Source organism: Abramis brama, assembly GCF_963993115.1.
Source record: "Abramis brama genome assembly, chromosome: 3".
In the NCBI taxonomy this organism is placed as follows: domain Eukaryota; kingdom Metazoa; phylum Chordata; class Actinopteri; order Cypriniformes; family Leuciscidae; genus Abramis; species Abramis brama.
The window spans coordinates 16019468-16044877 of NC_139965.1; the positions used below are offsets into that span (position 1 = coordinate 16019468).

General features: G+C 37.0%; 2 protein-coding genes across 3 annotated transcripts; one reads left to right on the forward strand and one right to left on the reverse strand.

Moving 5' to 3' along the window:
• Window positions 1-196: 196 nt before the first annotated feature.
• On the reverse strand, window positions 197-12483 carry LOC311078978 (uncharacterized protein). Of its 2 annotated transcripts, XM_084108069.1 has the most exons (8): window positions 12370-12483; window positions 10909-10969; window positions 6627-9409; window positions 4984-5298; window positions 1556-1596; window positions 1315-1373; window positions 912-1214; window positions 197-834 (listed from the first exon to the last, which is right to left on the reverse strand). In XM_084108069.1, the coding sequence occupies exons 3-8, from the start codon at window positions 9306-9308 to the stop codon at window positions 815-817; spliced, it is 3420 nt and encodes a 1139-aa protein (XP_083964195.1). In that variant the 5' UTR covers window positions 9309-9409; window positions 10909-10969; window positions 12370-12483; the 3' UTR covers window positions 197-814. The 2 variants fall into 2 exon arrangements, with proteins under 2 accessions (XP_083964195.1, XP_083964194.1); XM_084108068.1 differs by having other exon boundaries at window positions 735-1214.
• A 589-nt stretch (window positions 12484-13072) lies between these two features.
• zfta (zinc finger translocation associated) lies at window positions 13073-22109 on the forward strand. Its single transcript, XM_084109885.1, has 5 exons — window positions 13073-13527; window positions 14692-15183; window positions 16810-17157; window positions 17801-18244; window positions 19962-22109. Exons 1-5 carry the CDS (start codon window positions 13401-13403, stop codon window positions 20432-20434), a joined length of 1884 nt encoding a protein of 627 aa, XP_083966011.1. The 5' UTR covers window positions 13073-13400; the 3' UTR covers window positions 20435-22109.
• Window positions 22110-25410: the final 3301 nt, after the last annotated feature.

The window sequence follows — 25410 nt, forward strand, 5'->3', positions numbered from 1 at the left end:
ACCTGTTTTCTATGTGTATAGATATTTGTCCAACATAAATTACATGTTATTGTGCATTTATAAACTCATGAGGAAGAAAAATCAACACCCTATTCAGACAGAAATTCTTAAGATAAAAAAAAAAAAAAAAACATTATGGAAAGTCAAAAAAGGGTAAATGAATGAAGATTAAAATAAAGATATCAAAATAATATATACATTATGCAGTGCAACAATTTATTACAAAAAGAAAATATTTTTTGTGCAAATTGCACAATCTGTGCAGATACTGAAAACACATGGTCAAAATGCAATTCTTAAGATAATATATTCCAGTTGTTTGTGCATGTGAGTGTTTTTCCATATCTTATTTTGTAACCTCATTTACAGGTATTTCCATGATTCTGAATATTACCAAAATTAATAAGTACATTTAATGAGGCTCAGTAGGACATCAGCAAGAAAAGGGTAGAATCATTTCAATATCCTCCTATCACTAAAAAAGATATTAATCTACTGCATATGACTATAACAAAACTGATAATACTTACAATTCGTAAGAAAACATAATCTTTACACACATTTGTGCAAGGAAGATCAATAAGGCAAGAGAAAAACATTTAAAGTCAGGTCTCATTTGATCAAATGATAAATATAGTATATATTTAGTGTACAATTGGTATGCGTTTAACAAAAGTAATACCCATAATAATAAATAAATCAGCCATTCCTTGGCTCATCTCAGGTTCATAAAGGCAGTTAATGCAGCAGAATAAAAGAATGCGTTTCATCTCGACTGTCCTCTGTCAGTTCACTCGCGTCTTTAGCTTCAGTTTTAACCGGGCAGTTGAAACTCTGTTCAGAAAAATGAATCATAAAATGAATTATTACTTATTTTCAAAGCCAGACTGAATGTAGATCTCCCCTGTTACCTGTAGGAGCTCTGCGTCGCTGTTGAAGCTGGTGTGTGATGAAGTGCTCGCGGACGGCCACCTGTTTATCCCAGGCATCCAGAATGCCTTGACGTTCAAGCTCTCCCAATGATAGTGTATTAGGATGCACCTCCTCAATGTGAGTCTTCGCCCCGTCCACACTGAGGGAGTACTGCTGCTCTCCACAAACCATACACACCAACAACGGGTTGACAGGATCAGAGTCCATGAGGTAGACGTTTCTCCACTCGGCCTGTGATAAAGGTCCTTCCATTGCATGATTTGGTGCAGCGCTAGACTCCTCTTAAAGGTGGTAAAAGATATAGTAATAGCAGTTACCAGATAATCATTTAAACTGTTTGGCAAACTAATGTTGTGTATTAGAAAATTAATTTAAAAAAACCTTTGAGTGCAGTTTGACATGGCTCCGCTAAATAGTCTAGTTGGTCTTCTGATTTTATGCTGTTTGAAAAAGAAACCAACATTATTATTTTTGATAAGATAAATGCTGTCTCGGTGAGCATAAGAGACTTCTTTCAAAACCAACATATATATCATCTTACTGACCTCAAACGTTTAAACAGTAGTGTATAAAAGTGAAAAAAAGACAGCTTAAAAACAAATCATTTTTTACTACTACTCACCTCTGAACAACTGCTGATCCGAAACTGGTGGTGTTCTGACACTAGGAAGAAAAAAAAAAGAGAAAAAAAAAAAAGGTAAGGATAATAAACATTAAGTGACTTAATTTTCAAACATCAACTGTGGTCAGCGAATGTGGCAACACCTAATCTTAAACAAGCTCCTTGGAAGTTTAATGTATAAATGCAAGATTGTAGTTGAACAACACATTCCAGGGCCAGTTTTCTGATGGGGCCCTCTCTGACTGCAACAGTGGAGAAAGGTTTGCTACACTTTGACTGGATCTTGGTGGACAAACAAATGTCCAACACCATCAGATTAGGATGCTAGGACAACTGTCAGATATCTCTTAGACCAAGCCCTGGAAGGACAAAACTTTTCATTGGTTCACATTCAGTTTCTGCCCTTCACACATCTTGAGACTGATCACTTAGTGCAATAAAAATTCCATAGGACATTATGGATGCAGCAGTGGTGGCTGAAACAAAATAATCCATTCATAACCATGTATGGAAACTGATGTAAACTACAACATCCATTTCATACTTATTCAGAGAAATTAGTATTCTCAATGACAGCTATTTGTAGTACAACATCTTACACGAACTCAGCTGTTAATGTACAAATGAATGCATGCATCTTTTTCTATCATGTTTGGACTCCATGTGTTCAGAACATTGCCAAAGGTATTCTGGTGGTGGTTTGGACAATGAGAAATGCATTGGTAAAACTTTTAAGACACTGTTCTAACTGTGTGCTTTAGATTATGCAAATGAGTTCTACAGGAGAATGATGGGTGGACCACACTGCGTGTCTCTCCTCTGATGCCAGCAGCCAATCATAGCACTGGAATGGAGAAGCGCCCAATTGCAATCTCCTCCTCATCAGAAAGGGATAACTGTACCCTTTCAACATATACACTCCTTGTTCTGAGTCTCAAGTCTGTCCAGAGAGACTCTAACAGATACAACCTCGTTCTGAGTCTGTGGCCTGTAAAGGTGAGACAGTAACAGACACACCAATTTCTGAGTCTCTCTACAGCCCATGAGGGAAGAGACATTAACAGATTAACAGCATTCTGAGTCTCCGGCCTGTGAAGGAAGAGACAACAACAAATTCCATGCTCTGAGTCTCAGTCTGTGAGAAAAGAGACATTAACAAACACTATGTTCTGTAATAACAACTACAGCACGTCCCGAGTCTCCATGCCAGAGAGACAAAAGCGGATTGACCAAATTCTAAGTCTCTGGCCCAGAGAGGCAGAAAACACATTTGCAAGAGGGTTAAGCTCAGACAAATAAACCTTCACTCCAAGGCACCTTCGTTTGCATGTTCCAGATTTTTAAGGGCCTTGTGCACCTACTTCAGGGCCTCGTATGCTTCACATTCAAGGCAATTCCCACGGCAGAACAGAACAACCAATGGAAGACGACCACGTGGAATGTAAAATATCACTTAACCAAACCTCTTTCCAGAGACCTTGGCATTGTACAATATCAGTATATGGTTTTCTAATTTACACATTATATAGCTGATGCTAGTTAATAAATAATCTTTACAATCAAGGTAGCATTCCTGGCTGATGCCTCGCAATAACAGAAGGAAAAAGTCACCTGACGCTCTCATGCACACCTTAGGTAACGTGTGACCAAAACGCAAAACATATTTGGTGCCATTTAACTGGTGCCTTGTGTGAGGTTAAGTTAAACTGCTACATAGTCTAGAAGTCTAGTTATTTCTGCGACAGCGTTTAAGACACTTTTTTTAGCCTACAGTAATTGTTCAATTTAACCCTTAAATTGCTCCTCTGGGATACAAACATTTGAGGAACTGGGGGAAGGAACTAGACTAGTAAGGAGGCCCAACTCCTAAGAAAAAAGAAATGTTAATAGGGCCTCATTCACTGCAAATATTCAGGTCAAGTTACTTGGTAGAAAAACTCTGGTATCTCACCATCTTGGTCCCAAAACAGGACCATGTATTATTTTACTCCTATTAATTACAAAACTCATCACCAACATGTTGTCCTGAAAATTCTTCCAATGTTTTCCATGACTCTACAGTAAAGCCAGAGCACATATATGCCTGGAGGCACTGGGGCCCCACACATGGCCTCTGTACACGGCCCCAAGTCCAAACATGCCTCCAAAATGTTTCTGTGATATTCTGGTGCTGAGGTATGGCTGGGGCCCCACATGGGGCCCCGTGAACACTGCTCACATTCAAAAAAGCCTACCCCCATGTGTCAGTGAAATCCTGGTGCTGAGATATAGCCTGGGCTCCCGGGGGACACAAAGCATGCAGTGTTATTATTACAGGGTTTTGGTATACTGTGATGTTTGGATGTCAGTGTAAACTCACCCTCAAGTAATTTTAAACCTGTATGACTTTCTTTCTTTGGACCACAAAAGTCAGTTTAATGTTTGAAAATGAAATGAAAAATGTTTAGTTAATACAATGAAAGTCAGTGGGGTCCGATGTTGACTTGCATTGTATTGGCAAAAACAGCTGAAACAGATCTTTTTTGTGTTTAGTAGAAGAAAGGAAATCATAGAGGTTTGAAACAACATGAGTAAATGATCCATTTACATGCGTGAGCCCCTGATAATGATAGTTAGTACAGCGCTGTGCAAACCACAAACTGGTTCAACAGATCTGTCACAAAAGTAAACAAGCGCATGATCAGCGGGATGCGTGCGTGGGTATCGCAGTCCCACTTAAACTCACAGCGGTACTGCACTTTAGTCTTTTTTGCTTTTAGAATAATCTGTAAATAAAGGGGGATGTTACTGCTGTTTTGAAATTGTGTTTTTATTTGCGTCCCTTTCTTTATCTGCAATTAGACCACCGTTCAAAAGTTTGGAATCAGTAGGATTTTTATTGTTCTTAAAAGAAGTTTCTTATGCTCTAATAAGCCGCATTTATTTGATCAAAAATAGAGTAAAAACAGTAATATTATGAACTATTTTTATCATTTAAAATGACTGTTTTCTATTTTAATATATTTTAAAAAAGTAATTTATTCCTGTGATCAAAGCTGAATTTTCAGCATCATTACTCCAGTCTTCAGTGTCACATGATCCTTAAGAAATGATTATAATATTCCAATTTGCTCCTTAAGAAACATTTCTTATAATTATCAATGTTGAAAAGAGTTGTGCTACTTAATATTTTTGTGGAAACAGTGATCATTTTTTTTTTTTTTTTTTTTGATTATTTGATGAATAGAACAAAAAGAACAGCCTTTATTTTATATACAAATCTTTGGTAACATTATTAATATCTTTACTGTGATATTTTGATCTATTTAATGCGTCCTCCTTGCTGCATAAAAGTACATTAAAAACAAATCTTACTGACCGCAATCTTTTGAATGGTACTGTATATACATAAGATCAAATAAATCTATCAGGTTTAAAAAAATAATTACCGATGCCTGGCCTTGTGGAGGGAGTTTTGCCTTCCGAAGCTTTCTTACATTTGCTGCCTTTCTTGCTCTCTGCTCCTGTTTCTTGATCCTCCATTGCATGCGTCTTTTACATATAACCTCCTGTGGATCGTTTTGTGGATTTGGTGTTACCACTATCTGGCTTCTGTGAGTTCTTGATTTATCTGTAGGCTGTGTCTGTGGACCTGGAGATTTGGTGCACCTTCTTGTCTTCTGAATGGGGATCTGTCTGCATGTGGAAGTGTCCTGGGACATGGCTAGCAGTAGAGTTGTGCTGGGTGTTTTTTTCAGGGGAGTCTGTGAAAGGAGTGTAGTTTGATTTCAGAAATGATTCTAATGAGTCAGTTCTTGTTAGTGAATCAAACACATAAAGCTTTCAACTAAATATTTACACTTGGTATTAAGATGCATTTTGGTCGATAGGATCACAAATAGACAACGCTAAATACAGGTGCAAACGGGGTCTAAAAAGTTTTGAGCTTGTCAACTTTCAAAAACGCATTAGACTGCATTAGCTTTTGTGGTCGAATGTTTTCAAACAGTCACAAAAGACCATCTACTCTTCGCCTACTGACCTAATGCGTAAACATTATGGGAAGCGCGGTAGCCAGACGGGATTTAAACTTTGTCGGCTGCAGACCCAAGTTTAGTTTGAAGACAAAAAACATGCCAAGCTCAATGTTCTCTCACCATTCCTGATTTCTAACACTCACTCACATTGTTCAGCTGGTCTTGCGGCTGTCAGAGCAGAAACGAAAGCTGATGCTCTCCATATGTTTTTCCGTTCATATGTGAACTGCGCAAGCTTATTTTGTCCATTAGAAAAAACACCCATAGACCCTCCCCTCGAAGAAATCAGGACAGAAGTGGTTGAAAGTGGACAAAAGAGACGGATTAAAACACCAGGTGTAAACGGGAATGTGTCTCCCACGTCTACTTGTGATCCGATCGACCAAAACGCATCTTAATACCAGGGATAAGGGCCTCAGATTTAAATCAGGAGGTGACTTACTAGTTGTTCATATGACAACATATAGTTGATGATATACTGTACATCAGGGGTGTCAAACTCAGTTCCTGGAGGGCCACAACCCTGCAGAGTTTAGCTTCAACCCTAATTAAACACACCTGATCCAGCTAATCAAGGTCTTCAGGATTACTAGAAACTTCCAGGCAGGTGTTTTTGGAGCTGGTTGGAGATAAACTCTGCAGGACAGTGGCCCTCCAGGACTGGAGTTTGACACATGTGCTGTACATTATGCAGTTTGTCAGTGGTATTTTATTAAAGTAAATTAATGTAATGTTACCACTGTTTTTTTTGCTGTTCAGTATTCTTATTTAATATATAGTTAACGCCAAAAAGACTGGGAACAGTTATTAAGACGTAATGTAAGCATTACTGGAAGAACTGTTTTAAATTTGTTTATTATTAAAATTATCTCATTATTTGTCAACCAATATTGGTTGACAAATAATGAGATGTTTGTCCCCCATGTTTATTCCTTAAAAATAACTAAAACAATTGGTAAATGTAACCATTATGGAACTGGGGTAAAAAACAACAACGACTCACTTGACCCAGACAGACCTGACATCAATGCTAAGCAAACATCAATGCAACTCACCTGTGGAGCCAGATTGCGAAGAACTGTATTTTTGGCTGCATCCTCGTTGGCTTTTCTGGCCCGCTGTTGTCTCTTCATTAACCTCCAATACTCTCGCTTTCGTTGAAGCTCATCGCTCTCACCAAGCTTCTGATTTTGCAAGGCCTGTGAAGGGTAGCACTGCTTGGGATCTGCTCCATCATCACTGAATGACTGAGTGTTTCTGCACTGAGGTTGCACAGCCACTGGAGAAAGGGCATGACTTCCATCTGCAGCGCCTTGACAGAAGTTATGAGACATTTGATGGCTAGTGTCCTCTAAGGTTAATGCTTGAGGACTCAATTTGATATCTTTAAGGCTTGCATCCTCTGAGACGTCACACTCTAATAAGACGTTTTGTAGTAAAGAAATATTTGGCTTTGCATTTTCAGATGCAAGAAGGTCATCTTCATTTAGCCGAAGAGACTCATTTTCACACTTAATATGCATTTCAGTGGCTTCCGGTGTGCAAACTGATTCCTCCAGAAGCTTTTTCATGGAGGCCACAGCCTGAAGAGTGGTGGCATGATGGTTCGCAGCTGCTGGAGGTTCAATGTGTGACTCTAAGGATGGACAGGGTGAAGGTTTGCCATCTTTGATACAGGGAGTAATTTCTGGGATGGAAAATACAGCATGTATAGGAGGATTGATGTGTTCTTTTATTGGGGTTAGGGCACTGGTTGAAGAGTCACAAACTGTTTTGGTAATGGATGAAGTAATACTGTCCCTTTTGTTTGACTTCTTCTTGTGCTCTCTCTGCTTTAACACCGAAACCGTCGACCTAAGCAGACCATTTCCTAGCCGGGCAGCCCGACTAGCCCTTTGCTCTCGTTTCTTTACCCTCCAGTACTCCCTCAAACGAGCGATCCTTTCTTCTTCTGTTTCGGACTGGATAGTGACTGTCATACTGCCCATAACTGCACCTCTGTCCAAGCTAGACTTTACCAGAGAGTTTTGATTAGCCTTGGAAACACTGCATGGAGCGGAAACTAGCTTTGTGACTGGATGAGCATCTGAATATCGGGGCGAACTTGCTTGAACCTGGAGTCTCACCTTTTCGATGCATTTCACATTGGAAAAGTCATGACTTGCAGGTAGAGAAGACTCAGATGTTGTCTTTGAAGTGGAGACCGCCACTGTGCCATCTTCTTGGATAAAACCACCAATTGTGTCAGAGGAACTTGCAAATGCACCTGCTCTGCTCACTTGAGCCCCACACATCTGATTGAAACTGTTGTGGCAGCGTCTCCCACGATGCTTAAGTGCGCCTTGTTCCTTCAATCGTGCTTTCACCGCTGTGGACAGCCTTGCTCTCTGCTCACGCTTTTTAATTCGCCAGTACTCCTTCTGTCTGGCATGCCGATCCTCGGGAGACTCGACTTTGGAAGCGCCAAGGAAAGAGTTCCTTGCTGGCTTTTGACAACGTCTCTTTTGAGTATGTGCAAAATGGGGCACTTTGGATTTGTTGAGAGCTTGGGTAGAACTCGAGGATGGTTGCAAAATACCAGAGGATGAAGCAGTATGGTTTGGTTTAGTGTCCTGAACATGTAGTTGTGTCCAAGAACCAATACATTTTGCCCCAAATGACTGTTGATTGAGGCATTTGGGGTTCACTGAGTTGAGGTTGATTCCTCTAAAGGCCTTACCGTTAGCAGGAGACGAAACAGTCACGATACAGGAAGATTGTCCTTGTCCGAGACTCCTTTCTCTGTCCCGTGCCAGCTTTGCAGCACGCTTTGCTCTCTGTTCTTGCTTTTTGATGCGCCAGTTCTCTCTACGCTTAGCAGCCATCTCTTCTTCAGTCATAGCCACTCTGGTGTTGTGCTTTGAAGCAAAGGCACATGTTCTTCTCTTAGAGATGTGACTGCGAACGAAACTCTGCTCTTTACGAACCTTACATTCTGCAGAGGTCAAGGGTCTGAGACAGTTTTGAGGCTTATTTTGGTTGTTGTGCACTGGTAAAACCATGGGTACATGGCTTTGTGGAGATGTTGCTAATTGTTTCCCCATAAGAGATAACATGCCTGTTTTAGTTTTTTGAGTACGAATGCTATTTGGATGCAACTCGATGCATGTTGTAGGCCCTGAGTAGCCTATTGGACAGAGAGACTCAACTGTTTTAGCATCTGTGTTTGATGACCCTGTAACTGAGGACTTTATTTTTTCATTGTCCATTACACCCTTCAGGGAATTTGTGCTTGTTTCTGGGAATTTAGGTAAGACGTGTTTGAGCTTAGTCTTTTGAAACCATTTCTCTTTTTGGCATGGCACCATAGTTGCATTACACTCAGATTCTGATAGACCTGAGCTGGAAGAGTTTCTAGGAGCATCAGTATCTCCAAGTTCATGATTATGTAGAGTGGGATCATTGTCGACTTTGTGAATCTGCAAGGAGGGCTCATCACTAACAAAGGACATGCAAAACCCCAGATTTTCATTTTTGGCAGATGACTTTCTTGCCCTCTGCTCTCTTTTCTTGCTCCTCCAATACTCCCTTTTGCGGGCCAGAGTGACATCATCAAACTCTGCTGCTGGTTGATACCGACGTTTAGAGAAAGTCTTGCATGACATGGCTGCTGATTGGTTATCAACCGCTGGATTACGTCTTCTTAGGCAGGGCAAAACCTGCTCTAAACGGGATTTCTGTGGGGTCACATCTTTCATTTAAGCGAAGCGGTCTCTCAAGGTCTTTCAGTTTAGATTGATTTTGCATGCAGTGCTTGAGGCATACGGTCCATTTTTCAGAAAAACCAAGAGTAGGTGACCTGTAGGGAAAACAAAAAACTTAATGAATTAATCAACTTGAGGAGTTTGATCTGATGAATAATGGGAGACAGATTTGTAAAACACATGATCTCAGAATGTTCACTAACTCATAAGTATGAGGCTACACTTCAGCAACAAAATAATAAAATGGAAACCAATTGGAATTAAAACTGACATGGGTAATTATTTAGAATAGTAGAATAATTGTACACATAATATTACTCCATATACGGTTAAAAAAACAATATGATTAAAAGCACTGGCTTTGATGTAACAGTCAATCATAATTGAAATACATGAGGAATAAAACAGCACAACAATATAAATAAAAAAAACATTTAAAAAAAATGATATCATATATGCAAATAATATCTATCAAAAAAAAAAAACCGATATATGCAAAGTTGATATGCAAAGGTGAAAAAAAAGAGTAGCTGGTTTTGCTCATCAGCAAATAACGTAGGGATGCAAATACACATGCCATATATATTTCAAACTGTGTAAATAACCTAAACTTAACTTTTTGCATTACATTAAGCATTAAAGCAATGATTTTGACAAGCCAACATTCAAAGATTGTCATGATGAATTTTACTTTTGTAGTTCACATTAAAATTTGATGTGAAATATTCCAGATGATATAAACAGATTAAGGGTTAAACATAGTGGACGTAAAAGGGAGGATGGAGGATGGGGCCCAACAGTGCACTTGGTTGGTGGTTGTGACAAAATCCTTAATTGTGATATACGTGACCATGAAGAAACAATGGGTCCCTGTAGTCGTCCACAGGAATGCAACTCAGGTTGGGACCCTCCAGTACATTTAGTCATTTAGCAGATCCTTTCATCCAAAGTGATCTACAAATAAGGAACCTTGCCATCAATTTATCATAAGAGCAATATACACGGGGCATAATGCCAGGTTTCAAGTGAAACCTAAAGTAGTACATGTAGATACTAAGACTAATAACCAAATAAGACTCGTATGTGGGGGGGAAGAGGAAGTCTGGGGCCCCAGGGGAATGTGCCTCACATGCTGTGTCTGCAATTCTGACACGAATATATAAGAAACATCAAGCACTGCCTTACGTAGCAATTCAATTTAGATCTATGCTTCAGAAAAAGTGGGGACAAATTTTAAGAAACTTTATTCAATATTTTTTGTCACTTTTTTAGTCAAGAAATATCTGAAGACAACCGGAACTTGGTCCGCAACCATTACAGCATTTAATGGTCACATCTCTTTATGTGGAATCATATTTTAGTACTGCTTGCAAGTTGCTTTTCATAAAAACATATGCAAATATGAATAAATGTAAATATCAGTGTCACACATGGAGCTCAGAAGTAATTTACCAAAGTTTGTTTAGTGTTTTATTCAGAGCGGTTGATAACATATTACAGGTATCTGCATATGATTGGCGAAGTGCACTATTGCGTGGCATTTTGTGAAGCAGCTACTGACAAAACTACTCCTAGTTTATTTCTGGAAGCTTACCTTTATACAGAGACTACTTATTCCTACCGGCCTCAGTTATTGCAGATGAATCAGCAGATCACTTTATGAGGAAAAAAACAAACATAGTACAGCAAGATTACAAACTTTAAACTTTCAAACTGTGATACACATGAGAAACAATGACATTGGACGCCAGTAATCTTGAGTCATTTTAAGTGCACAAACAACAAGTTTGAGATTTAAGAACGATGACAAAGAAGATTTTCATCAAATACTGAAATGTCAGTTTGCTCTTCATAGATTTAAAAGTCTTCTGGACTACTGTTTTGGGGCATTTTTGGAGCTTGATAGCATTTACGTTCACTGTTTTGGAAAGCCTGCACATTCTGCAAACAAAATGTTGGGTTTTTTTGTATTCCAAGGAAAAGAGAAAATATTTTTTCCAAAAAGTTTTGAACAACATGAGCACGGGTAAACAATGCCCAATTTTTTATTTATTAAACTATTAATATAATAGGATCAATTAAAATAATATAAATAAGCTAATATTAATAATAAATTTTAATTCTGTCATTAATTACTCACCCTTATGTCGTTCCAAACCCGTCAGACTTTCGTTCATTTTCGGAACACAAATGAAGATCTTTTAAATAGAATCTGAGCCAGCTCTGTATTCTTCATTGACAGTCTACCACTTTGATGCTTCAAAACTAATCCATATGAATTGAGAGGTTTAGTCTTAACTTTCTGAAGAGACACGATCAGTTTAACATGCTTGAGCTTCCGTTTACCAAAACTGATGTGTGAGTTTATTAATGTTTATATGTGAATAGAAGCCTAAATTAAATCTGTTCAGCGATCATATCTCTACAGAAAATTTGGACTAAACTGCTCAATTCATATGGATTAGTCAATGAACTTTTTGAAGCGTCAAAGTGGTAATTGCATAGCAGTCAACAGGAGAACAGAAAACTCTCAAGATTTTATAAAAATATGTTAATTTATGTACCGAAGATGGACAAAAGTCTTACAGGTTTGGAATGACTTGATTGTGAGTAATTAATGGCATAATTTTCATTTTTGGGTGAACTATCCTCATTGGTCCTTTAACTAAACTCAAACAAAGCTCATATAGGGGACAAAAATGTTGCTGTCACTTTAAATCTTGTCTCACAATCACAGGCTGATGATTTCTGTTGTGAGTCCCTCTGCCTTCCCCACTCTCGTTTTGATGTCACATTACGTATTTATTTGTTCAAAAAGGTCAATTTTTTTTTTGAAAAATCAATATAAAAGGCATCCTATAAACACTGGAGTGATTTTACTGAGCACGCTGTCTCTGTTTCCAGTGTATGACACAGAGACAATGTTGTCTTCCCTATCTGCCTTTCTCACGAGCTGCTGTCTGTCTGTCTGCGCGTGGACTGTCGAGTCTTCATAGTAAAAGCACTCGGCGACAAGAAGACAACACCGAGAGCGTGAAGCATGCGTTTGTTTTACCTGGTTGTGACACATAACTTTCTTTAAGCTCGGTCTCAGGACACTGCAGTCTCTTCCCGTTGGACATTTCTTTCTATCGGTGCCTTGACAACGCTGAAAGTACCAGGATGTAGGAGCTTTTACAGCATGTGCGGATAGAGTCTTAAAGCAGCAGCGTCCCTCACTCCCTAAAAACAATTACGTTTGCTTTTACAGAAAAGGAAATATGAATCAGGTGCAGATGACGCAGCCTAATTTTTGATTCGCTAATATCCTATAAACATTGCATTACTAAACAAAACAGCATTATTTTACATATCTTTAAGGGTTTTCAGTTTAGGTATGAAAACTGTTTACATAAAGTTAAAAAACAGATGCATTGTTTAATGTACACTGATATATGAAAAAAATAAGTCAATAAACATATAAATGACATTAAACTGTCATTTCATGTAGAATAACTGTATTTTCCAAAAGTATGTCTGTTAATAATGTACCAGGCATATTTAGAGTCTATTTTATCCCATTTTATGATTAATGAATTCATTAAATATTAGATTGTGAGTACAAAATGCATAACTTTGTTTACAATCGGGTGTAAAATATAATATTAAGATAAAACATAACAAAAATGGGCCCCCGTGTTGCACCCGTCACTACATATTAGCCGCTACTGTCTCTTTAAATTTACCCAGGAGCCCCTAAAGGAGCCCCAGGGGCCCCTAGCTCGGCTCTCCACCCTGAAGACAAGCAGAATATCTAAATACAATCAGGAGACCGCCTAAAGTCACCGACCATTTGACAGATCTTTCCTCCAACTTCGATCTAAACGCGACGTGTATCGTCACGCAAAGTTAAGTTTACTTAAAGCAAAAAGCAAACAGCGGTGAGGCTCCAGTGCAGAGACAGGCACTGCACACACTGTAATGGGCGAGTGCGTGTTTCAGATATTTAGTCAACCACCCGACGAATGCATCTACGAAATCCTCCGGTTGTGACATTTCTACGTACAAAGAAGCGAATCCTGTACGTTCAAATAACACAACACAGGTATGGATGAAGCGGAGTCCAAAGAGTCGGTGCACAAAGCTGAGCAGACAGAATCTCGCTCATTAATACTAAAAGCTGAGGAAGAGGAGGCGACCGCGCGGCGGGGACACTTGGGGGATCTCTCAGCAGGTAAATGTTGTGTTAAGCATTGAAGTTTGACCATTAGATCGACAGCTCCATGTTTTGAAGCGTTAAAACCCGTGACGAACAATAGCAGGCAGAGGCATGGCCCCTAATCTTTCGGGCTCCACTATAAACAAAGGCAAAATAACCATGCTGCAAATGAGTACGCGATGCACTGTCACCATCTAGCGGGAATACAGCGGTACTGCAACCACGCCGCCGCCCCCTTGTTGTGCTCAAAATAAGGCCTGCGGAGTGAGGAAATAACACATTTTCACTTTAATATTCATTTATAATAATTATAAAATTATGCAAAATTATTACTATTCGCTTTAATATTTGTCTTAAATGAAAAATTATTTGTTTTCAGCAACAAGATAACGGTCCAATTAAAATATGTTATTATTAGTCATAATAATAATAGCAATCATAATAAATAAATTATAATAATTTGAAAATATGCTGACTGATTATTTATAGGTTTATGCACAAAATTGACTTTAACATTGATTTAATATTCATAACTGACAAGTTATTTTTTTAAAAATATTTTTATGAAGTACAGATCAATTTGCATATTTAAGTAGCTACTAATTTTGTTATCCTACTATTTTTCCGCCTATCAGCAATAATATTAAAACTAAAAGAATAATTTTAATATGGGCTGACAGATATATGCAAAATCTCTTAAATATGCATTTTAGTCATCATGACAACATTTTTAAAATTTGTATATTTTACAATATAAAATAACAAAAAAACTAAATAATTTGCATATTTGTCTAATAATTTTTTTAGCTTCTCTTCAGTTGCAATATCTGAGAATGACTTTTAGCCCATCAGCAACAGTCCTATTTATTTATTTTTTAGTATGCAAAACCATCCAACCTGATACACTAAAGCAAATATATGACTATTTAAATAATAATAAATCAATATTTTATGTCCAATACAACATATGGAATGTTATGATAATTTTATTAATGTTTATGCACAAAATGCAGGCTGGCGAAAAGATATTTTCACTTTAATATTAATCTCCATTATTACGAGTATTAATATTTATTTGACATTTCCCTGTAATTGAAAACAATGTCATATTTTCCCATGATCATATTTGATATTACCTTACAATTCATCAATGACACTCTCTTTTTGTGTCCTCCCCAGGTCAAGAGGACGTGACCAATGGCCTCACATCTCATGATAGCCAGGAAGCTCCAGTCGCCCCTGTTTGCTCCCCAGGCACCAGTTACTGGTGTGTCACTGAGAACACAGACACCCCTTTCCTTCTGTCCCCCATCCCAGGACCATCCACGCAGGAACCCCCTCCATTTAAGCTCGCGCCCGGCCGAGACCATCGGCGCTATTACCATGAGTACTGGCGCAGTGAGTACCTCATGGACTTCGACCCACAGAGACAGGGGATGATCTGCATGGTGTGTGGCAGTTCGCTGGCAACCCTGAAGTTAAGCACCATCAAGAGACACATCAAACAGAGGCATCCGTACTCCCTGCTGTGGACCGAGTCCGATAAGGATGTGATCAGGTCGGGATGGGAGAGTCATTTGAGTCGGGACAACAGCCAGAGGCCGTTATGCCCCGATCCAGATGTTCCTCCAGAGTCAGAGGAGATTTTGGATGTGGACAGGCACTCCACAGGTCTGTGCTAATATTTCTTTGAGCTTCTGTATGTTTTTGTCAAGCCTGAATAACATGGAACCTCACAAAACATGTCTTAAGGTTAGAAAAATCAATAATAATAAAATCAATAACTAATATAAAACAATAATTTATATATCAATAATAATATATAATATTAAAATGATAAAAAAAATTTTTTTTAGAAACATTCCATTTTTTTCCAATCTAATATTATTTCTATAATATTTATTATTATAAATTATGTAATTATATTATATTATGTTATACATTATAATTATATAATTTTCCATATGTTTTTCATGACAATGCAGTGTTACTTTAGTATCATTTGAGATACTAATATTGTTTTTATTAATATTATTAATTATTAGTTTTTATTTTTATATTTTCTGGTTTTATTTTAATTTTATTTAAAATTAAATTCATTAATTTAGTTGTATGTTTTTTACATTTTTATGTCATATGTCTATAGACATGTCTATATAGTTTTTATGATTTTTTATTTCAGTTTTAGCTTTAGTTATTTTAGTACATCAAGTTAAACTAAATGAAAATGATAAACTGAACTAAAAATAAGTTTAAATTTTGTTTTATTTCAAGTAAAGAAAATGTTTTTTTGTTTTTTTTTAATGGTTTTATGGTCGCCTTTTATGGTTTTTGTTAACTATAATAACTCAGATACAATGTAATTTTTATATTAAAAATTAATTATAAATATTAGAAACAATCATATAGAATTATCTCTCTCTCTCTCTCTATATATATATATATATATATATATATATTACATTAAATTACATATATTACGTGTGTGTGTGTATGTGTGTGTAATTTTATATTTTTCTAGTGAAAATGATCCTGCCCAGACAAAGTGATTTTTATTTAATTAAAATCTCTTTGTCTGGGCAGGATCATTTTCATTTCTGTGATGAGAATTTAATGAGGATTAAAAACTAAAATGTTTAAACATCCGGATGTGAGAAATGTGATTGAATGTAATTAAATGTCACAATGCAAAAACCTCAATCTGAAGCTCAAAATGCAGCTTTTTTTCTTTTCTTAAACATTTAATTTAGATTAATTTATTGTGCTTTGAATGTGAGAAAGGCATTTTATAAATATATATATTTTTTTTTTATTATTATTACTATTATTATTTTAACATTATTTTACATAAGTCCCCCTGTAGTCAATAATTGTATCCCTTAAAACTCATCTTTGATCACCAAAATTACATATTTAAGCGCAAGCTCTACACCCTTGCTTCATTTAGTATGCAGAACTTAGAATTTAGTATATTGCTTTATTTAGTATATGCATGCTAATGAGCCCCGCCTCCACTCACTCACACCAGCTCAGAGATCCACTCGTTGACAATCACACTTTGACCTGATTTGTTACAAGGTAGTTTGTGATGTCAGAAACACCAGCGATTTTAAACCGCGTTTTTGAGACTGTCTTTGGTTCACTGCAGTTTTAAGAAGAAAATACTCAGCAATGGTGTTGCCTTATTGTTGAGCATATTAAAAACACCACATAGACATATAAACAACATTAAAAGCTCGATTTTCACCACAGGGGGACTTTAAGATTATTTTTAAACCATTCTTCGTGTCATTCTAGGCAAGCCTGGTGGTGCCGTCTCTCCAGTTCCTCAGGCCCAGTCTGGGTTTAGCAGGGTCACACCATCCCCTCCAGCCTCCCCTGTCCAGGACCCCGCAGGACCCACGGCTCAGGTGATGGAGCGATACCTAAACGACTCGCTGCACGCCTGGTTCCGCCAGGAGTTCCTGATGGAGTACCAGGCGGAGGAGGGCCGTCTAGTATGCATGGTTTGCAGCTGTCTGTTGCCTTCTCTGCACCTGGATCACATCAAGAGTCACATGCTGGATCTGCACCCCAACTCTCTGCTGTACACCGCTGAGGAAAAGCACTCCATCCTGCAGACCTGGGCCAAGATGCACGGTGAGGGTAAGAGACAAAACAAAACAGAGGAATTCAAAAGAGTTTGTGTACTAAACATACTAACTGAATACTATTGTAAATAATAGGTTAAAAATATCCCTAAAATGTTGTGGATTAATCGCATACACAAGATGTTTAACTGTAATATCCAATTAAACAGAGGACCAGATAAATGTGATATTGTAGATATTGAATAAAATGCAATATTTACAAATTATATATATATATATATGTATGTATATATATATATGTATATATAAATATATAATTTATAGATATTGTATATATATAAATTTGTTATCAAATTAAACAATTCGGGATAACAGGTTAATTTGATTAAAATCATGATATAAGACAATACTTTTTTTTTTAACTATTTGGAATCTTGGGTCTTCTGTAAATATACATAAATTGTGGTCAAATGTCCTATTGTCTTTGGCTAAATGTTTTTTTTTTACAGTCTTTAACAAAGACGCAATTGCTTCCAAATAACCTTTTTTTTAAAAAAACATGGTAAAAAGCAAAACAAAATAAAGTTTAAGGGGTTTGGTCAGATATTCTACATGCTTCTGTGAAACCTGTTTAATTAAAAAAACATAACTTAAATTGAATACATGTCTTTTTGCATTTCTTTGTTTTTGTCATGCAGAATCGCACTCTTTACAACCTCAAATCAAATCAGAACCACTTACCAAAGAAATAAACGTAGATGGTTCAGCCTCCTTCCTCCCTCTGAACGTGGATCCCATTCAGGGAAACTTAGGGAGTTACACAAGAGGAGATGAGAATCCACCAGACACTGGCCAGAGATCACAGTCTCTACCTTATTATCCCCGAAAGAGAAGACTGAAATACGGCAGCCCCTGGCGTCTCCGCCTGGATTATTTGGTGGCGTACGGTCCTCCGGATAACCCGCTCTGCTACTGTATGGTTTGTTCTGAACACCTGCCTGTGCCGAGAGTCAGCAACTTCCGCAAGCACATCCAGGAGTGCCATCCGGAGACAAGCGGCCTCAGCCGGAGTGAGAGAGATGCTGTGGTCAGCGCCTGGACCAAGGAGGAGAACATTGACACGGCCACACTGAAAGGGCATGGTGAGCGCAGACAACTGTAGACACATCAGATGTAGAGAAAAATAGACCAAAAACAAACTATCAAATTAAATGCCATATTGACCATTTTGTATTAAAAGAAATAAACATCAGAAGTTAGAACCAAAACATCAGTTTTGTCTTCTCCCATAAAAAAATCTTTAAAGTAAGATTACTTTATCTAAGAAGAAACATGGATTCTCTGAAAACTAAATGATATTTAGCTTCTGAATTAAATTTATCTTGTTTTAAGGATGTAAAGATATTCAAGATGTACTTGATCATAAAAATGTTCATCAGTGTCCTTTAAATTACATATTACATATCACATTATACTGTGTGTTATAGGCTAAAACCACATCTCTTTCCTAGTGCTTTCAGTTAGCCTTCACTTGATAACAGCTTGATAACTGAAGATTTTTAGCGTCTAAGGCAAATTTATCTAGTTTTAAGCATGTAAATATATATTTAATAAACTTAATCACTAAAATATGATCATTAATGTATTTTAAATGACACTACATTATATTCCAGAAGCTAAAAATAGTCATGTATCTTGTGCTTTCATTTAATCTTTGCTTAGCAAGCTAACAGCTTGTTTAAAGGATGTAAAGAAGTTCAAGATGTACTTGATCATGAAAATATGTTCATCAATGTCTTTTAAATTACATATTACATATCACTGTATTCCATAAGCTAAAAACAAATAAAACATCTCTTTCCTAGTGCTTTCAGTTAGCCTTCGCTTCGCAAGCTAACAGCTTGAAAACTAAAGATTATTTAGCGTCTCAGATGAATTTATCTCGTTTTAAGCGTATATATCATATATAATTAATCATAAAATATGATCATTAATGTCTTTTACATGACATACTACATTAAATTCCAGAAGCCAAAAATAGTAATTTATCTTGTGCTTTCATTTAGCCTTTGCTTAGCAAGCTAACAGCTTGTAAACTAAACTGGTGTAGGCCTATCTTGTTTTAAGGAGATATTCAAGATATACTTGATCATGAAAATATGTTCACCAATGTCCTTTAAATTACACATTACATATCACATTATATGTCATAAGCTAAAAACAAATTAAACATCTCTTTCCTAGTGCTTTCAGTTAGCCTTTACTTGGCAAGATAACAGCTTGAAATTTAAAGATTATTTAGCTTCTCAGGCAAATTTATCTCATTTCAAGCATGTAAATATATATTTAATATACTTAATCTTGAAAATATGATCGTTTGTCTTTTAATTTAAATACCATACTACATTATATTCTAGAAGCTAAAAATAGTAATTTATCTTGTGCTTTCATTTAGACTTTGCTTAAGCTAACAGCTTGTAAACTAAAGCTTCACATTTTTAACTTCACAGGTAAATTTATCTTGTTTTATGTAAAGATATTCATGATTTACTCTACTTAATAATGAAAATGTTCATCAATGTCCTTTAAATTAGATATTACACTAAAAATAGTCACACATTTCTCTTTCCTTGTGTTTTCAGTTAGCTTGTGCTTAGGAAGCTAACAGCTGACTAGCGTAGCATAAACTGGTTAAGAAAAGTGTAAAATTGCTTATCTCTGATGTCAGTATGTTACAGTTTATGGATGAACTAAGTGTTAGTTTTGCATTGTGAAAGGAAAATCCTGTTATAAATCAAATATCTTGTTTAAAATCAATAATGTTTCTCTTTTTTTGTCTTCTTTTGTTTGGAACTGAAGACTCAAAAAGTGGCCCTGTCACCACAAACACAGCTGTTGACACGCAGATGTCGCCTGTGAAAACCACCGAGCAAGGAGGTGAAACAGAAGACAATAATAGCACAAATATCACACCATCAACACAGACGACTGGGCGGCACAGGCACTACCCGGGGAAGGACCAGCGGCGCAATTACCAGGCCCGCTGGAAGATGGACTTCCTGATGGATTACGACTGCAGTAGGCATGGCTTGATCTGCATGGTGTGTGGCGCTACGCTCGCCACGTTAAAGGTCAGCACCATTAAGAGACACATCCTACAAGTGCACCCACACTCGCTGGACTACAGCCCGGAAGAGAGGCAGCTGGCCCTGCTTTGCTACAACCAGATCTCTGTGCACTTTCATTCGGAGGACTGTTTTTCGGGTTCCAACCACGGCCATAAAGAGAATGCTTATGTTAATGCCGAATGCACTTCGAGCCAGAGCACTTAATTGAAAGAAAAGTTGTTGGGATGAGTTTTTGACATCCTGTTTTTTTGTTTTCCTTCACTCAGGAAGCTTGCTGCGGGGTTAAACCAATTTTTTTTTGAAGGATGTGGCATTGTTGGAGAATAATTGTCCCTTTGTCTCTAACAAAGTGAATTTGTTTGATAAATTTAAAAAGAATATTTATGCTTGAATCACTTTTGAAAGTGCAACCAGTGTCATTTAAAAAGAATTTATATAGTTCCCAATAGGTGATTTTACTGAACTTATATTTTCTTTTTCCTGTGGATAAGCACTCTTAAATGCATTTGTACATTCATTGCTTTTTTTTGTTGACTGTGGCAAGACTGTTACTGATTTCGCGCGCTTGACATTTTGCATGACGTCACACATTACAGTGGACAATATTATTTTACTCACAGCACTTAAAATGGGTGTTAGGTACAAGTTTTTGGGATTGTTACTTAGCAATCACAGTGGGAGAATAAAATCCATGATTTCAAGTACCATTTTGTCAATCGCATTTTGAAAGAAAAAGCATAAATATAATATAATATATGATTTATAATGTTAATGTTATATAATATTGGTTCAGTTAACCTAATGTTATATAATATTGGTTCAGTTAACCAAAAAGTTATATTGAAATAAAAAACGTATGAAATTTCTGTTTAGGTAAAGTCTGGTTTCTTTTGAGCGAGATCCTTTTCTCAGGGAGCAGGATTTATTCAACAGTAATTTTCTGTTACTGCATTTGTTTGTACAGTCTTTTTTATATATTGAATTTAATCATAAAGGTGCAATTAATTTCAAAATGAGACTATGCTGAATGGACGGATAATGCATGCATGTTCTCCTATCTCTAATCATTAACACTTCCTGGTTGCATTTGTTTAAAGATATACTGTCCAGCATGAAATGGTCATCAACAAACACTTTTTTTTTTTTGGCTGATTTGTTACGCCTCACATAGTTGCGCTGGACATTCACATGTCTATGACAGACAGTCATAAAGGTTCAGTTCTCTCTTTAACTCTGTACAGAGTGAACTGAAACTCATGATGTGTCAGCATTTTCAAGGGGTTGACATCACATGAGGACAACCTCTTCTTTTAATGCCATTTTTCTTGACCAAATGCGTTTTGGAAGCACTTTATGTGTATATCCCTCACATCTTTATATGGAGATTCCTGTAAAATTACACTCAGACACATCAAGAATTACACACAAGTTGTGTCCACATCAAACATACTAGATTCATCAGATGTATATATGCACACTTCTTTGGATTATTTGAATATTCCTTCTGAGTTTCTCTTGTCGTTCACTGCAATAAATAATAAATGTCCATTCTATCGATATGGAAAGCCTAGTTCTTTAAATGATTACTTGAAAACATTTCCATTCATTTTTTAATTAAATTGTTCCCTTAACATAAGAAAACAAAAGTTTGGGCCTCCTGCATTAAAAAAATACAGTAAAAACTGTAAAATTATGAAATATTAATGTAAAATAATTATATTATATATTTGTATTATAGTCTATAATGTATGCCTGTGATGCAAAGCTGAATTTTCAGCATCATTACTCCAGTCTTCAGTGTCACATGATCCTTCAGAAACCATTCTAATATGCTGATTTGCTGCTCAAGAAAATATTTTTCTTATAAATGTATTATTATTATCAGTGTTGAAAACAGCTGTGCTGCTTCATATATTTTAAAACGTTTTTAGGACAATTTGATAAATAAAGTTCAAAAGATTTAAAATCTTTTGTAAAATTATTAATGTCTTAACTGTCACTTTTGATAAATGTAATGGATCCTTGCTAAGAGTATTAATAAAAAAATTATATATGTATGTGTATGTATGTATGTGTGTGTATATATATATATATATATATATAAAGTAATCTTATTCAGCAAGGATATACAGTGAGGAAAATAAGTATTTGAACACCCTGCTATTTTGCAAGTTCTCCCACTTGGAAATCATGGAGGGGTCTGAAATTGTCATCGTAGGTGCATGTCCACTGTGAGAGACATAATCTAAAAAAAAAAATCCAGAAATCACAATATATGATTTTTTAACTATTTATTTGTATGATACAGCTGCAAATAAGTATTTGAACACCTGTCTATCAGCTAGAATTCTGACCCTCAAAGACCTGTTAGTCTGCCTTTAAAATGTCCACCTCCACTCCATTTATTATCCTAAATTAGATGCACCTGTTTGAGGTCGTTAGCTGCATAAAGACACCTGTCCACCCCATACAATCAGTAAGAATCCAACTACTAACATGGCCAAGACCAAAGAGCTGTCCAAAGACACTAGAGACAAAATTGTACACCTCCACAAGGCTGGAAAGGGCTACGGGGAAATTGCCAAGCAGCTTGGTGAAAAAAGGTCCACTGTTGGAGCAATCATTAGAAAATGGAAGAAGCTAAACATGACTGTCAATCTCCCTCGGACTGGGGCTCCATGCAAGATCTCACCTCGTGGGGTCTCAATGATCCTAAGAAAGGTGAGAAATCAGCCCAGAACTACACAGGAGGAGCTGGTCAATGACCTGAAAAGAGCTGGGACCACCGTTTCCAAGGTTACTGTTGGTAATACACTAAGACGTCATGGTTTGAAATCATGCATGGCACGGAAGGTTCCCCTGCTTAAACCAGCACATGTCAAGGCCCGTCTTAAGTTTGCCAATGACCATTTGGATGATCCAGAGGAGTCATGGGAGAAAGTCATGTGGTCAGATGAGACCAAAATATAACTTTTTGGTCATAATTCCACTAAACGTGTTTGGAGGAAGAAGAATGATGAGTACCATCCCAAGAACACCATCCCTACTGTGAAGCATGGGGGTGGTAGCATCATGCTTTGGGGGTGTTTTTCTGCACATGGGACAGGGCGACTGCACTGTATTAAGGAGAGGATGACCGGGGCCATGTATTGCGAGATTTTGGGGAACAACCTCCTTCCCTCAGTTAGAGCATTGAAGATGGGTCGAGGCTGGGTCTTCCAACATGACAATGACCCGAAGCACACAGCCAGGATAACCAAGGAGTGGCTCTGTAAGAAGCATATCAAGGTTCTGGCGTGGCCTAGCCAGTCTCCAGACCTAAACCCAATAGAGAATCTTTGGAGGGAGCTCAAACTCCGTGTTTCTCAGCGACAGCCCAGAAACCTGACTGATCTAGAGAAGATCTGTGTGGAGGAGTGGGCCAAAATCCCTCCTGCAGTGTGTGCAAACCTGGTGAAAAACTACAGGAAACGTTTGACCTCTGTAATTGCAAACAAAGGCTACTGTACCAAATATTAACATTGATTTTCTCAGGTGTTCAAATACTTATTTGCAGCTGTATCATACAAATAAATAGTTAAAAAAATCATACATTGTGATTTCTGGATTTTTTTTTTTTAGATTATGTCTCTCACAGTGGACATGCACCTACGATGACAATTTCAGACCCCTCCATGATTTCTAAGTGGGAGAACTTGCAAAATAGCAGGGTGTTCAAATACTTATTTTCCTCACTGTATATAGCTTTTGAATGGTAGTGAATATGAATAACTACTTCATGAGTATCATGTGATAAAATAACCTCAAATGTAATGCTAAGATCTACTGAGGGAAAAAACAAGCTCAAACACTAAATGCTTTTGGCATTTTTATTAAGTTCACTTTGACATCATTACAGGGACCACAAGTTTTCCTGTTTGCATCTTCCTCCCTCCCCCCCCCCCAAAAAAAGCTCCTACACATTAACTTAAACTTAATTCAGAACTAACAAACTAAATGTAGATGTTAGTCACCACATCTAGTCTTCAAGAGTCAAAAGCAAAAACAATGTGACCTCCGTCAACCCTTCTCCGAGAGAAACACAGGAAAGAAACAGCAAACATGCTAAAGAACTACAGGAATAAGTTAAAAAATAATACCCAAATATTAAACTGAAACTCAGTAGAGAAGAAAGAAGATACAAAGACATAGAACATAAACAGAGAGGTCTGCATCTATTATAAAAGTAGTTATATAATCATAATTTACCCTTTAATTGAAAGAAAAAGAAAAAAAAATGTGGTAATACAAATTGTCATAGCTCGACCTGTTCTTCAAAAGCAACACACACGTGATCTATCCCGTAGAACATGCCAGTTAAGCAACACAATGACAAGACACTTGCGTCTGAATCTGATCATGTGTGTAAACATGCATAAAGGGTATGTGAGAGAGAAAAATTAAAGTTAATTGGAAAGGGGGCATAAAAATCACAGAACAAACTTTTAAAATGCGAATGAACTTGTTAACGTTTAACATTTCCGATGCTCTGCTAAACAATTTTTCCAATTTGGACATGCTTCCAACTGCATCAGCTGGAATGTTAAATAAACGGTGCAATAAAACCATTATGAGCTGACAGACTATATAGTAAAAGCAACAATATGAATGTAACCAGAACTATTGACATATGGTGCATATTCAATTTATCACATTGTGAGCCTTTGCGCATACTGACTGCTTTTAAACAGCACATCCGAAGCCATTTTTTTACCATGCTACCCTTCCCTTACAGAAATCAACTCACCCTTGTATCTTAAAAGCCAACAGTGTTTGCAGTGGGACTTGACTTTTAAGGAAAAACAGTGTTATCACGTCATTAGTAAGTGTAATTATTTATCCAGCTTAAATAACGGCATGTTCTTTGCAGCCTTAAACAAAAACATATGAAATATTTAAACTTCTTCAGTCCCCAAGGTGGTAAACAATGCCCTAAAATGCTGACAAAAAACATTTTTACCTTTCTAAATGACATGAATGATGACCATTGGTCATCGTGCTTCAACAAAAATCAATGACTTTTGAGGCCAACTTCACAAGATTATTCCCCTTCTCTCCTATAATTCTGCTGCTCTGGCGATCCTATACATAAAACTCATTCTTAAGGTTATTAATATTTATTGTTACGAAGCCAATGTCAG

Bases quoted from the DNA above. Each gene is read 5' to 3' on its own strand.
- LOC311078978 (XM_084108068.1), bottom strand. From the start codon at position 9,308: ATGAAAGATGTGACCCCACAGAAATCCCGTTTAGAGCAGGTTTTGCCC. The intron at 5,299-6,626 runs GTGAGTTGCATT...CTCCTTTCACAG, and splicing joins TTCGCAATCTGGCTCCACAG to ACTCCCCTGAAAAAAACACC. The intron at 1,215-1,314 runs GTTTTTTTAAAT...ACCACCTTTAAG, and splicing joins ATGTCAAACTGCACTCAAAG to AGGAGTCTAGCGCTGCACCA.
- zfta (XM_084109885.1), top strand. From the start codon at position 13,401: ATGGATGAAGCGGAGTCCAAAGAGTCGGTGCACAAAGCTGAGCAGACA. The intron at 13,528-14,691 runs GTAAATGTTGTG...TGTCCTCCCCAG, and splicing joins CTTGGGGGATCTCTCAGCAG to GTCAAGAGGACGTGACCAAT. The intron at 18,245-19,961 runs GTGAGCGCAGAC...TTGGAACTGAAG, and splicing joins GGCCACACTGAAAGGGCATG to ACTCAAAAAGTGGCCCTGTC.